This window comes from Exophiala oligosperma (genome assembly GCF_000835515.1).
Source record: "Exophiala oligosperma strain CBS 72588 unplaced genomic scaffold supercont1.2, whole genome shotgun sequence".
Lineage (NCBI taxonomy): Eukaryota > Fungi > Ascomycota > Eurotiomycetes > Chaetothyriales > Herpotrichiellaceae > Exophiala > Exophiala oligosperma.
In genome coordinates this window covers 3,729,595-3,742,219 of record NW_015622819.1, presented here as the reverse complement: position 1 = coordinate 3,742,219, position 12,625 = coordinate 3,729,595, and the positions used below count along the sequence as shown (strand labels likewise).

The window sequence follows — 12,625 nt, the reverse complement described above, 5'->3', positions numbered from 1 at the left end:
CAACTCCATCTGTCAGACGATTCCATTCTTATGTGTCCCGAGTTTACCTCTTATCATCCCGCTTGACGTTCTCGTTAGCACAGGAAGGTCAAGTCGACGTAGGTTGGTACGGAAGTCGTCATCGCCCAAAGAGCTCTATATTATCTGGCCGATTGCTGTGCAACAACAGCTAATGATCAATCGTGGCAAGGTCGACCGCTGCTGATGTCTCTTTGCTACACATATCACAGCCGCACGGTGATCATAAAACCTTCCGGACGCCCGCTCGGCTGAACGACGATAGCCGACCAGCCTTTTAAATAAAACCTGCCTATTTACGCTTATATTTCTTATCTTCTACCACTTCATACTGATCTTACACAACACGCCATGGATACGCTTCTGACGGTAGACTCGGCGGTCAATGCGCCACGATATCGGCGCAAGTCGAGTACCTTCGTGGACGCGATCCATGACTTACCCCAGAAGGAAGAATTGGCACCGGCCCAACTCTACAGCACCGAATCAGGGCGTTTGTTCCACGCTGGTCGAATCGCAATCGCTACAGTAGGTCTGCCAGCTCGTGGGAAAACACACATCTCAGTGGCGTTGGCACGATATCTACGTTGGCTAGGAGTCAAAACTCGAATCTTCCATCTTGGGGATTATCGGAGAGCCATCATCGGACAGGGCAAGGATGTGCCTGATGACTACTTCTTCGTCAACGCTTCGGCTTCGTCAGTGCTTCTACGGCAAAAGATACTTAAGAAGTGCAGGGAGGACATCTACCATTTCCTGAATCATGAAAATGGCCAGATTGCCATCTATGACGCCGTCAATCCACTCGCAGCGGGACGAAGATCCCTTGCGAAGGAGTTTGCAAAGCACGACATCAAGTGCCTCTTCATCGAATCAAGTTGCGACGACCAGCGTATCATCGAGGAGAACGTCAGGAGCGTCAAAATCTCCTCGCCAGACTATGTTGGCTGGTCCGAGAGCGATGCGGTTAAGCACTACTTGAGTCGAATGTCAGCTAAAATTCCGCACTTTGAGACTATGGAGGAGCCAGATCTCGACTGGATCAAGATGATCAATGCCGGGGAGAGATTGGTGGTCAACAATACCAGTTTCGGCTACATATCTCACCGAATTGTATTCTACTTACTCAACCTACACATCAAATCCCGACACACATATTTTGCACGGGCTGGGGTGACGCTAGAAGAAGAATCATTCAAAGCAGATGCGCCTCTGTCTCCTGCTGGCCGAGACTATGCAAAGAAGATGACAAACACTCTACTTCAACATCGAGAGGAAGAGAGACGCACCATCATTGAGAAAGGAGGGCTAGAAGCGCCCCTTAAGCCGCTCATCGTTTGGACATCCACCCGTAGAAGGACGGTAGAGACATCAGCCTTCCTTGAAGGAAGCGGGTTCAAGGTTAGACAGCGGTCGCAGATGAGTCAACTAAACCCTGGTGTCTGCGAAAAGAAGTCCGAGAGGAGAATCCGACAGGACTATCCCGACGAAGTACTAAAGCATGACCTCGACCCATATCACCACAGATTCCCAAGAGCCGAGGTATGGCCGACTTCTTCGAGGTCTCTTGCATCGCTAACTTGACTAGTCATATCACGATGTTGCTGTCCGATTGGAGCCGATCATTCTAGAATTGGAAAGAGAACAGAACGACTTGCTCATCATTGCTCATGAGAGTGTCCTTCGCGTGCTATACGGTTATCTAATGGCCTGCAATGCGGCCGACATCCCTTTCCTGTCTTTTCCCCGTGACGAGATAATTGAGGTGCGTCTCCGGAGGAACGGCAAACGCTAGAGAACTCTACTGACCATGGCTTAGATTATCCCTGCAAGCTACAACAACGAAGCCAAGCGCATCAAAATACCAGACCTCCCACCAGAAATCATACCAGCATCACCTGAAGGTATCAAAGCGCCTGCTCCTCCAAGCGGTTTTGCAACCCCAATTCCTGGCCTGGGCAGCGGCATTGCAAGCCCTCGCATCGGTATCAGCCGGGGACCTGGGACACCAGAGCCACAAGCATCTGGGTCCAAAACGCCAGAAGACTCTGAGATTCTGGCTCACCGAATGCACGACGTCGTATGATAATATCCTGTGGTAAACTTGCTTGTACTGGCAATGCACGATGAGATGCGTGATGAGTATGTCGACCAAATCTTTGAAATAGTAGTGTTTGAATAAAGATAACGGCTTAGCCGCCGTGCAATGTTGAGACAAATAGGATATTATCCTTGTTGGCCAGTTCGTATTTGTCTTCGCCTTCGAGTTCCCAATCTGAATCGTTGATCAGAACTAGAACGCCGGGCCGTCTGATACATACATGTCAGGAAAGATCCTCGTAATAACTTTGGGATCGTCGACTTACACGGCGCCGTCAAGAACAAATAACTCCTTCCGGCTATCCTTCATCAGGTGGTCGCAAATATAGCTGACAAGATAGCCAACGGTTGGAGGTTTTCCACCATCAGCGTCTTTTGTCAGCGACACCTGATGTTTAGTCTCGTTGTCAAACAACACCTCCAGACCTCCGCTGAACTCGCATTAGGATTCCACAATCCAGGGATAGGTCAGGACATACCTAAACTCGACAGTGATGTTGATTTTTTCCTCCATCGTCAATGGAAAACTTATTGCCAGCCCGCACTATAAGCACTCGGGAGATAAAAGTGAGCTTGTTACTAGAGACTGGATAGAAACAATAATCTCTACAAAGAGCCGCTCTGGGTGTTACACATGAAGTTAGGACGAAGGTGAGAGAGGGCACAATGGAGTGAGTAACGAATGTCTCTTATTCACCAATCAGATCCTGCGAAATCGCCCGTATAAATTTCTGTCTTGGCGGAGTTGTTTTTCCTTCGAGGAATTGCTTTGCATTGATTCCTCAAATAGAGACAATACAGTCAATGAATTCTGTCATCGAGGACGAGTACTACGCTGTCGGCGGCAATAGGCATAGTGCAGCGGCCGACTGGTCACTCGCCTCTGGGCTTCTTGCCTTTGGCGCAGATCAAAATGTGGCCATCTGGTCACCATTGAATAATGATTCGAGTCGTGGCATCTCAGCGCTGCTGTCCGGACACACCTCGAAAATTACAACGATCAAATTCATATCGTCCAAGAGTGGTGGCTCGGATGAATTAATAGTGACTGGTTCCGCTGATGGAGAGATCCTGCTGTGGCAACATGGTAAAACCTGCTGGACACATGCCGACAAGGCTGCAGCTCATCGAGGGTCCGTCAACACCATTGCAGTTCTGGAAAACAGCAATATGTTCGTGACTGGAGGAGCGGATGCAAAAGTCAAGCTGTGGAAAGTCCAGGATGGTACATTGGAAACACTCTCGACGCTCGAATTGAAGCCAAAGTTCATGCCGCTTGCTCTGGCACTTGGACCCTTTCAAGCGACTTCCATCGATTCAGCATTCTTGGTGGTTGGAGGTACACGCAATGAAATACAAGTCTATTCGATTGAATCATTGTCCTCAACTCCTAAATATAACCTGTGTGCGACCTTGACTGGACACGAGGCTTGGGTCAGGTCTTTAGCTTTGACTGCGGCCCCGGATGGTGAGTTTCTCCTGGCCTCCGCAGCCCAAGACAAGTATGTCCGGCTTTGGCGCTTTCAGCCTGGGCTTGCTGCTGCTGCTGCTACTAAAGTGGCACCACCTGTTGATCCGAAACACAACTCCACCATCAACGATGCATTGACCGCGAAAGTCCAAAGTGTTTCTGCTGCTGATAGCAAGTACTCAATAACATTTGAGGCTCTATTGTTGGGTCATGAGGACTGGGTGTACTCGGCGGCATGGAGTCCAAACGAATCGAATCAGCGCCTACTAACAGCCTCGGCCGACGGATCGCTGTCGATATGGGAGTCTGATCCAGGCTCTGGGATATGGGTCAGCGTGTCTCGGCTGGGCGAAATCAGTGGTCAGAAAGGAGCAACCACCGCTACGGGATCCTCGGGAGGATTCTGGACGGGTCTCTGGTCCCCTGATGGACTGATGGTGACGTCTTTGGGCAGGACTGGAAGCTGGCGGTTGTGGCAATACAATACAGACTCACAATTCTGGACCCAGAAACACGGAATCAGTGGTCATATCAGTTCAGTAAATGGACTATGCTGGTCACCGGACGGCGGCTATCTGCTCTCCACGAGCTCGGATCAAACGACCAGGCTCCATGCTGAGTGGAAAAGGGGAGTGAAGCGGACGTGGCACGAGTTCGCCCGACCACAAATTCATGGGTACGATCTCAACTGTATAGCAAGCACGACACCTCACCAATTCTCATCGGGCGCAGATGAGAAGCTGCTCCGTGTCTTCAATGAGCCGAAAGACATTGCGTCAATGTTGCACAAATTGTGCCAGATCGGCTTGCCCCCAAATGACGAGATCTTACCAGACACCGCTGCTATTCCGGTATTGGGTCTGTCCAACAAAACCATGGACGATGCCAAGGATATGGAAGACGGCGATGCAGCTGAAGAACTCGATCCGGGCCTAGCAAATGACGGGTTGGGCACTTCGCTGCCTCATCTTGAAGAGCCACCCCACGAAGACCTGCTATCTCGCCACACTTTGTGGCCCGAGCACGAAAAGTTGTATGGCCACGGCTATGAAATATCAGAGGCCGCCACGCCTGTGGATGGCCGCGTGCTTGCTACCGCGTGCAAGGCAAGCTCGATTGACCATGCTGTGATTCGTCTGTATGACACAGAAACATGGAACGAGATCAAACCTCCGCTACCAGCCCACTCGCTCACGGTCACGAGACTGGCGTTTTCGGAGCAGCCAGGTGAATTCTTACTCAGCGTTGGACGTGATCGACAGTTTGCAGTGTTTCAGAATTCAGCAAGCGGCGATGTCAAGTCCTGGACCCGTGTTGCAATAAATGCCAAAGCTCATTCTCGGATGATCCTGGATGGAACGTGGCTACGAAATGCTCGCCGTCCGACCTTTGCGACGGCAGGGAGAGATAAAGTGGTTAGAATATGGGGCGGTGCATTGAAGGACGGACGACTCGAATTTAGCTGTCAAATTTCGATTGCTCGCAAAGTCTCGGTGACTGCCATTTCGGCCGCTGCCAGTGGAGATACAAACCTGCTGGCTTTGGGCGAGGATGATGGCGCAATATCATTGCATCTTGTCAAATGTACTGATGAGATAGAGCTCGTCAAAAGCGGTGACATCAACAAACATCTCTGCCCCTCGAAAACAGTCAACAGATTGGCTTGGAGACCGAACAAGGAGTCTTCATGTGATAGAGACCAAGGTCATCTTGCTATTGCTTCCTCTGACAGCTCTGTGCGCATCTGGAAGGTTGATTGGAGAAGTTGGGCCGAGTCATGATATATATATTCATTTCCGTACCGCCATTCCCAACGCTGAAAAGCCAACCTCTACCGTCGACGTGTATGGTGTTAAGACCAAATTCTAGCTTCTACCTCAGCACCGTCAATGCCAAAATTTGCTCATGATGGATCGATCTTGTTGAAGATCCGACGGGTATCATCACACAATGCATCAAAAGAAACCCCCCGGAAAAACAGTTCTAGCATCTAATCCTCACGCTTTCTCTTGTCCGTAACCGCCTTCTCCCTCGTGCGTGTCATAGGTCTTTGCCTGGCCCATCTGATCGCGAGGGCCTCTCTCCCTCAGGTCGTCCTTGAGCCACTTCAGGACCAGCTCGCCCAGTTTGCTGTTGCCGGTGTTGTTGTAAAAGTCCGTCTCCGCGTCGAATTTCGCCATGGCGCCCCACTCCTTGACTTTCCCCAGGTGCATGTGCACGAGGTGCGTGGGCCAGCCGACCAGGTTGTCGAGGATGTGGGTGGCGTAGACGATGGTGGCCCCTCGTCGTTCTGTTTCTCCCCGCAACCAGTTCAAGAAGTTGCTCCGGCTCAAGAGGTCCAGGTCGACGGTGATCTCGTCCAGCAGGAGCACGTCCCAGGGGCGTATCAGGCCCATGGCGAGCTGGACCCGCCGCCTCTCCCCGTCGCTGACGGCGTGCATCCTCCACCGGAGGTCGATGTCGAGGATCCGGACCAGTTCGTCCCGCCGCTCCGGGTAGTACGAGCCCCCCACGGAGTCGAGCAGGACCGGCACAGCGATGTCGGTCCTCACGATCGGGTTCAGCACCCACTCCAAACCCAGATACGTGACTCCCTCCAAACCGGCGGCGAACGGATCGACCCCTCCGATCGAGATGGTGTCCGCGGGTGCCAACCTCTTGCCCGACAGCAGCCTGAGCAACGTCGTTTTACCCGCGCCGTTGGCTCCGATCAGCAACGTGCGGCTTCCGGTAGGGAGGTCCAGGTTGATCTTCGATAAACCCGTCGAGCCGTCCGGAAATAGATAACTGAGGTTGGAGACCTTGATGTCCGGGCTCGCCACGTGGCCCGGAGGCACGTCGTACTGGTCTGCTGGCATCGTGTCCCTTGAGAAGCAAAAACCACCCCTGTAATTAAATCCCCGCGTATATTGACAGATTGAGGGCACACGCGCGAGTGAAACTGTGTGGTATCTCTCTTAGAAGTTCATGATGGCGAGGTTTTACAGTGAAAAAAAGTGGACCAATAGTAGTCGTAATAGAAAAAGCTGCTCGGTTGCCAGAAGCGGACACAACGAGTCCAGGGCACATATTTTTGGGCTGCGACCGACAAATCCCGAACCAAATATTGTTTACATGGCTTTCTAATAAGACAAGCGGCGCGCTCCTAGAAGCTCGGTAGAAGTTCACGATATATCTGAGATGCACAACAAGATCTGGGGTATGTACAGTATGTCCTAGTGCCATCGCGCAGGTTGTTTCATCGCGTATGGGTAGTAAACTCTCGGCGTCTCGGGGGCCACGCGCGTCCACTCATCCCTGGCGTACATAAAAAGTTCCTTAAGCACTTCTTATCTAGATCTCGACTAGTTGTGTTGTACTGGATACGATGTTCTTCTGTACAGTATCCCTTGTGTCTGGGCCTTTCTGCCACTTGGGGGGCTTCGCCGGTGATACACGGCCCTATAACCGATGCCAGGGAAAGGGCTTCGTGATGCCAAGATTACTGACCCCGGTCCCTAATCCCGCCCTCCTCACAACATACCTTATACTCCTGTTTCTTCTCCTTTAAGCTGAGAAGAGATTCCGATTGTTACAGCGCTCAAAAATCTGTCGAGGCGCATGGAAGGAAACCCATCATCATCCCGTTATCACCCGGCCTCATCAAGAAACTCCAAAGCATGACAACCACATCAGAGAACTACCGACTCGATGGCATGATGCTGCCCAGAAGTGCCCAGCCTTTTCCGCGTCTTGGTACTCTTGACCTTACAGGCATATATGTCCATGCATGTCCATGCCCTGAGTTCGTTTGATATCCTAATAGGTCGGCGACAAGGGTACTTCTGCTACATTTGCCAGCTTGGGAATGTCAATCTGTGCGACGTAACATCGTCCTTTGCTTTAAAGACCCAATGCTTCCTCCTCCGAACAGCTCATGCAGTACAAAACCGGGGAGATGAGGAGGAAAGATTTCTTGGCCGCCTCCTTATCGGCCTTGGGGCTTGCGTCCAAGTTGCCCTCGACATGCTTCACATGCTTGAGCGGAACAAGATCTACAGCTGTCGCCGGAAGGGACGAGCTTGACGGCTATTGGAAAATCCAAAGCTGGGGGTATCATCATCATGATCCGCTGTAAGAGACGGCTACTGAAGACAAGGTGAGTGCTTCAATTGGTTGTCGCTACGAGATGCTCTTGCTCCTCCTCCAAGGTAAATGCCACATTCTTTTGCTTCCGACCCTCTAAGGACGCCCCCGCCCTTCTGTTATCGCCAATACTGTTTTGTGACTGGAGAGGAGACAGCCTCTTCTGCATGGCATGCATGACACGAAGTTCCTGATACTACCTTGCGCCGATCTTCTGCTCGGAGTGTGTCCGTATGGCCGACTCGTTGTGTGATTGTGGAATATATATCAGGGACATGTAAAGACAACATCGGTCTCTGCCTCTTCTTCGTTATCCTGAATATCTCTCAACACCTCACCTCTGGCTATCATACCCGACTTTCGTACTTTCTCAGATTCAATCCCCTTCTCAGGCCCTTCTTCCTTTCGACGATAAACATGGCCGAGAGTCGCAATGAACCCGCTGACCCCATCGTCAGAGGAACATTCGCGACGGCCAAGCAGTCCTGGGCCGACCTCTTCAAGTGGAAACAACGAGTCGCCGTGACCAACGACTACGGCGAGACGTATTGTGAATGGCAGTCCCCTCGTCCCCTGAGGAACCCCATCAGTCTCTTCGCCCAGCTCAGCGCCCGCGACTGGCTCTTCTTCCTCGTGGGTCTCGCGGCGTGGACCGCCGACGCGTTCGACTTCCACGCCCTGTCGATCCAGACGGTCAAGCTGGCCAAGTACTATGACACCTCTAAGACGAACGTCACCACCGCCATCACCCTAACCCTCCTTTTGCGCTCCATTGGCGCCGCCATGTTCGGCCTGGCCGGTGACAAATTCGGTCGAAAGTACCCCATGGTCGTCAACATGATCGTTTTGGGTCTGTTGCAGGTCGCCACAATCTACAGCTCGACATTCACCCAGTTCCTGGCGGTCCGGTCTCTTTTCGGCTTGTTCATGGGCGGCGTCTACGGCAACGCCATCGCCATGGCCCTGGAGAACTGTCCCGTCGACGCTCGCGGTCTGATGTCCGGTATCTTACAGCAGGGGTATTCCCTGGGCTACGTGATCGCCGCGTCTTGCAACCTCGGCGTCGGTGGGAGCACCGACTCGTGGAAGACCGTCTTCTGGATCGGGACCGGCCTATCGATCGGTGTCGGTCTGATCCGATTGTTGTTTCCCGAGTCCAAACAATTCATCGCCGCAAAGGAAGCCGGTGGAGGCCACACGTCGTCATCACCCCGAGCATTCTGGATCGAGACTCGTAAGATGTTAGCCCAGCAATGGCGCATGTGCATCTACTGTATTATTCTCATGACCTTCTTTAATTACTTTTCGCAGACAAGCCAAGACAGCTATACGACCTTTATGCTCACTCAAAAAGAGCTGAACAACGCCGCGGCCAGTCGAGCCAGTATCATCATGAAGACGGGAGCTTGCGTCGGCGGTACCATCATCGGTTACATCTCTCAATGGTTCGGACGTCGACGTGCGATTATCGTTTCTGCCATTGTTTCGGGACTCTTGATCCCAGCTTGGATATTGCCTACCACCGAACGTAGTTTGTCCGCCACTGGATTTTTTATGCAGTGTGAGTATTCTTTTTGGGTCATCTCACTTCATAATTCTCTCCCCTCTACTGCCATCCTTTTTTTTTCCAATGCATTACCCATTTGAAACCCCGCAAATTTCCTTCCATGTCTTGTGAACTAACACCGGTGACACAATACAGTCTTTGTCCAGGGTGCCTGGGGGGTGATCCCGATCCACCTCAACGAACTCTCCCCTCCCGCCTACCGATCCTCCTTCCCCGGCATCACCTACCAACTGGGCAACATGATTTCGTCGCCGTCGGCCCAGATCGTCAACGCCATAGCGGAACACCGTACGGTCACCGCCGTCGATGGGCAACCCGCTCCCGCCTACGGACCCACCATGGGGGTCGCCACCGCCATCATAGCCTTGGGTATCGCCGTCACGACGGCCCTGGGACCCGAACGCAGAGGCCGACAGTTCGAACTGGCCAAACCGGCGGGGGTCGCCACCGCCGACGAGATCGAGGTCAAGGGAAAGCTGAACGACGTGGAGAGTCAAGTGGCCGTCGACGGAGAAAAACCGGACGTGGGTCAGATGGAGAATGTCGTCGTTGACGACGACGAGAAGAAGCGTTAGGTAAACCGCCAAAAAAAATAGGCAGACAGACACCCCGTTGTTTGTACTCGTACCGAGAATCAGACCCACAACAAGAAGTACTGTACTGTACCTGGTCACCAGTACTTGTGTTACTTGCATTGCTTTTGGGATCTCGACGGAGAGGACTTGTCTGTACTGTACGCCGCGTCATTTACACCTCCGTACAAGTTACTGTAAGTGGGCGCAATGAAATATCTAGGTACGTGGGCTTGTTGGCCGTATCCTTATAGACCGAATCAATAAGTACCAGACACATGACACGATCATGAACAATGGCAAGACCAAACACATAACCTTGCCTTTTACTGTACGGTAGAAACGATAATGGCTTTACGAACCAAGAGAGGTCAATGTACAAGCCCTTGGGGTGGAACAGAGACACAGGTCCAATAACCTCGGTACCAGTATCCCATTTTGAACTGTTCTACACGAAATCATATCTATGATACATCTTTCAGCTGGTTCTTTTCATCAATCATTAGACGGGTCATAACGCATTAGCATCATCACGTAAAAACTGCCTCGCTGTGGTTATCATGCTCGGGTATCCTGATATAGGACCACCCGCTGCTGCAACAGCGACGGGAGCGGATGGCTTTTCAACAGTAGCAGCCCAGTACTCTGGCTTCTCCATCCCAGGTGGCCACCAGTCAAACAACAGGAAAGCTTCGTCGGATGTCCAAGGCCCAGTCTGCCCTTCTTGATCCTGCCCATGTTCTTTGGTGGGAAATTCTTCAATCGGGTCCTTCAATGCGGCAGTGTCGGATGCACAACGTTGGAATTTTTGAGGACTCTTGGATTTCACACTAGTTTGTCTAGTTGACAAATCATTCAGAATCTTCAGCGGGCTTCGGGGCACGAGACTGGTTTGACCTGGGTTTTGAACGGCATCATCTTCCACGACAGCATCGTTTTCCGAAAAGACTCTACGGAAGTCTCGTGTGTGAGGCATCAGAGTAGGACCCGTTAAAACCACGGAGGGTGGCTGGGCTTCCCCTAGAGCTTCAGCCGGTGGAGTACTTGATGAGAACAGGTCCGCTATGTCCAACTCAGGTACATTGTGCAATCGTTCTTCCACGGAGGTACTTTCCAGAACAAAATTTCGATGATTGTTTTCCACACGCTCGTGCTGTTCTAGCTCGTTCATGGTCATTGCTAGGAAGGGAAATTCTTCTTGAGTTGGCATTGGAGGCGGCGTGGGTAGTCTGGGTTCTCTGTTCCCATCCTCGGGTAGGAAAAGAGGGCTTGAGGCGATGATGTCTGTTCCATTACTGCCCGCAGTAGCTTGACGAGGACTAGATTTGATGTTGGGGTGCCTAGGAGATTCTCGGTAGGTGGGGTGAGGGACATTGTCCAGTTCGTCATCTGATATGGGCGGCAGAGGAGTAGGACTGCGCGCTTCTTCACGAGGTGACGCTCTTTCAACCGGTGTACCGGCATGGAGTCTCAAGTCAGGTGTCTGAAAAGGTTGCAAAACCAGCAACTTTGATTTGGGTCGCGGCCGACCTAACAGCAAACGTGCTTTACGCTGAATAGAAAGGCGAGGTTTGGTCAATATGGCCCCGGTTTTGGGCTCGGTCACGAGCTGTTTGGTGGTGTCTCGCGGAGTTGGTCTCGTTGTCTGAGCTTTGAGAGCATTCGTCTTGGACCATTTTCTTTCTTGCAGCATCAGTGTTGATTCGGAGGCTCTCTGAGACCTTCCAATGGCTCCCGGGGGCTCGAAGGACGATACAACATTGGTCCTTGACTGCGTTCTTCGATCATGATCGCATTCCTCGTCTGATGAAATCTCTACCACGGGACGAGGCCTTGTCGGAGGAGCTTTCTGAACAAGTGGTGATCTTTCAAGGTTGTTTGATCGAATAGGCTGAGGTATACAAGGCTTACTAGGCGTGGCAACTCGAACGCTCTCACCGGGACGATTTTCTTTATCATTGGATAGTCTGCGTCTTTTTGGAGGAGGCTCGTTCGGCTCTGGGCGGAAAGTTGCCTGCCTCTGCTCGTATGGCGATTGTAGGGGTAACCGTGAACGTCCCAAGCGTCCTTGCGATGGTCCGAGGACCTCAAGCAATGACTTGGGCCTCTGAGAAGGGATTGACGACAACGATTGAGCACCGAAACCTCCTGCTGGTCTTTTTTGTGGTGTAGCCTTCTCTGGTCGCTGCCTTTCGAGTATTGGAGCTAAATCGGTCTCAGTCTCTCCCAAACGTTCGCCAACTTCGACTTTGACACCTCGGTCGAGTTGTATTTCTACACCTTCACCAAATTCCTCCTCTTTCGTATAGTGAAGGTCGCCGATATAATTCTTCGCGTCATCGTAGACCATGACGCGTCGGTTGAAGGTATGAAAGCGTAGGGAGCCATCGTGCCATTTCTTTGCCTTCTTGTGTAGATCACGAGTATACAGACAGCGGAATTCGTGGACGGGGGCGGTATTCTGGGTGGGAGCAACACTCAAGGTAGGGTTACCACGGTGTACCGACACTGCGGTCACCATAATCACAGTCGGGTGGGTAGGAAGATGAGGTGGTCAGCAGCATGATGTTTCCACATTGTCCGTCCACCTCATCAAATGAATATGGAGGGGATGTGCATACGGCTGTGAAGGTCGGTGGTGGGCGTCTGAGGCAAGGAGGAACTGGTGAGGCCACTTTGTTGTAGGCTTAGAGCGACAATTACGCGCGTCAACTGAGACCAACTAAATAAATAGCTGCGCATTCGTTCTTGGTGTCTGCGTCTTTGCGGAAT

At 51.9% G+C, this 12,625-nt stretch overlaps 5 protein-coding genes across 5 annotated transcripts; 2 read left to right on the top strand and 3 right to left on the bottom strand.

The window, feature by feature from the left end:
- The first annotated feature begins 97 nt into the window (after positions 1–97).
- On the top strand, positions 98–2,258 carry PV06_02713 (uncharacterized protein). The gene is made up of 3 exons (XM_016403432.1): positions 98–1,560; positions 1,607–1,783; positions 1,838–2,258. Exons 1-3 carry the CDS (start codon positions 370–372, stop codon positions 2,102–2,104), a joined length of 1,635 nt encoding a protein of 544 aa, XP_016267329.1. The 5' UTR covers positions 98–369; the 3' UTR covers positions 2,105–2,258.
- Positions 1,918–2,632, bottom strand: PV06_02712 (uncharacterized protein; the record flags this gene model as incomplete). The annotated part of the gene is made up of 3 exons (XM_016403431.1): positions 1,918–2,328; positions 2,385–2,549; positions 2,598–2,632. 3 exons carry the CDS (start codon positions 2,630–2,632, stop codon positions 2,211–2,213), a joined length of 318 nt encoding a protein of 105 aa, XP_016267328.1. The 3' UTR covers positions 1,918–2,210.
- Positions 2,633–2,922: 290 nt separating this feature from the next.
- Positions 2,923–5,370, top strand: PV06_02711 (uncharacterized protein; the record flags this gene model as incomplete). The annotated part of the gene is made up of 1 exon (XM_016403430.1): positions 2,923–5,370. One exon carries the CDS (start codon positions 2,923–2,925, stop codon positions 5,368–5,370), a length of 2,448 nt encoding a protein of 815 aa, XP_016267327.1.
- Positions 5,307–6,447, bottom strand: PV06_02710 (uncharacterized protein; the record flags this gene model as incomplete). Its single annotated transcript, XM_016403429.1, has 1 exon — positions 5,307–6,447. The coding sequence occupies one exon, from the start codon at positions 6,445–6,447 to the stop codon at positions 5,587–5,589; it is 861 nt and encodes a 286-aa protein (XP_016267326.1). The 3' UTR covers positions 5,307–5,586.
- A 3,779-nt stretch (positions 6,448–10,226) lies between these two features.
- On the bottom strand, positions 10,227–12,524 carry PV06_02709 (uncharacterized protein). The gene has a single exon (XM_016403428.1). The coding sequence runs from the start codon at positions 12,372–12,374 to the stop codon at positions 10,365–10,367; it is 2,010 nt and encodes a 669-aa protein (XP_016267325.1). The 5' UTR covers positions 12,375–12,524; the 3' UTR covers positions 10,227–10,364.
- Positions 12,525–12,625: the final 101 nt, after the last annotated feature.